The 1,473-nt window shown below is 36.8% G+C and overlaps 1 protein-coding gene across 1 annotated transcript in view; it reads left to right on the top strand.

The window, feature by feature from the left end:
* Positions 1 to 1,473, top strand: part of LOC101569489 (zinc finger protein 420-like) — a 93,312-nt gene that overhangs the window by 36,154 nt on the left and 55,685 nt on the right. Inside the window, 1 exon segment of the mRNA XM_023721605.1 lies at positions 1,136 to 1,192. Within this exon segment, the coding sequence (XP_023577373.1) occupies positions 1,136 to 1,192 (57 nt within the window).

Here is a 1,473-nt window from a genome sequence, read left to right as displayed (position 1 = left end):
AAAAAAAGAAAAGAAAGAAAGAAAGAAATGCAGTTACAGAGGCACAAATAGAATAAAAAGACATAGAAAATAAATAGGAGAATATTAAATGTAAATCCACTCATCAGTAATTTCACATGTGTATGGTCTAGATATCCCACTCAAAAAGCAGAGATTATCAGATGGGATTAAGAAAAAAAAAAACAACAATTTCTAGGGCCAGCGAGATAGCTCAGGGGACTAAATGCCTGCTTTGGTAAACACAGTGACAAGGGTTTAATTGGCCCTGCCCCTGGGGCACCCTGAGCCAGGATGGTATCCAGGTGTGGTGGTACATACCTGTAATTCCAGCACTGGGGAGGCTGAAAACAGGAGAATACCAGGAGTCCAATCTGCATAGTGAGACCTTGTACTAAATACATAAAATGAAAAAAAAAAAAAAAAAAAAATTTGGATTTTTTTAGGTCAGTGTTTAGTAAATGAAAAAAAAAAAAAAATTTTGTTCAGTTTTGTTTTTTTTTTTCCCCTAACCATTAAGTTTAAGAAACATAGTTTAGGGTCAAAGGCAAAAGTAGTTTGAAAGGTAATAGATGGAAAAAGATACACCATACAAACAAACCATGAGTCAACAGGAGTGGCTGTATTACTAGCAGATCGAACATAAATACGCTAGCAATAGCAGGTGATATTGTTTAAGAATGATATTTCATTATCAAAAGTGATGTCAAAACTAGGAAAAACTTGCTAGGCATGACCACAGGCCTATAATCCCAGCATTCAGATGAAAGTAACAGGTAATAGTGATGAATGATGAGCCACACTCTGACCTTGGGCTAGAATTTTATTTTTTTATTTGTATTTTGTATTGAGGGTGGAACCCAAAGTTTTGGCAATGCAAGGTGAATGCTGTACCACTTGGTTAGAATTTTAGAGCTGGAGGAGACCTCATGTGAAGGTAACACCTGAGAAAGAGTCACCAGGAATAGGGATTCCCTCATGATGGGTCTTTTGGTGGCTTGATGGAAAATTGCTGTGAAAAATGTAGGTCTCTTGGTATATGATGGCAGAGGGCGTGAATAGCAGATCTAATTAATGTTGAGACGGAACTAATGTTTTTTAATTGTATTTTTTCTTCTCCAATTCTGTATTTTTCCAGGAGCAACTTGAGGAGCAGGGAAGCATGGCTATTGTGAATCAAAAAACCATGTTCAAGGTGAGGTGAAATTTCTTATATCTATTAACTACTTTTGTAATTTTTTTTCTGGAAATATGCTTCCACTTTATAACAGTAACTATCTCAGTGACAGAGAAAGTACCTAAGACAGATGTATGGTATTGCTGATTCCTGAGATATTCTCTGATGTAAAGTACAATGGTACCTCAGTTTATAAATTTAATTAATTTCACAATTCTTGGAAAATGGCCATATCGGGGCCGGGGAGATGGCTCAGTGGAATTAGCGCTTCCCTGGCAAGTGCAAGGGCCTGAGTTCAA

Source organism: Octodon degus, unplaced genomic scaffold, assembly GCF_000260255.1.
Source record: "Octodon degus isolate 3935 unplaced genomic scaffold, OctDeg1.0 scaffold00083, whole genome shotgun sequence".
NCBI lineage: Eukaryota > Metazoa > Chordata > Mammalia > Rodentia > Octodontidae > Octodon > Octodon degus.
The sequence above is the reverse complement of the archived record's forward strand: the minus strand, read 5'-3'. Positions and strand labels throughout refer to the sequence as shown.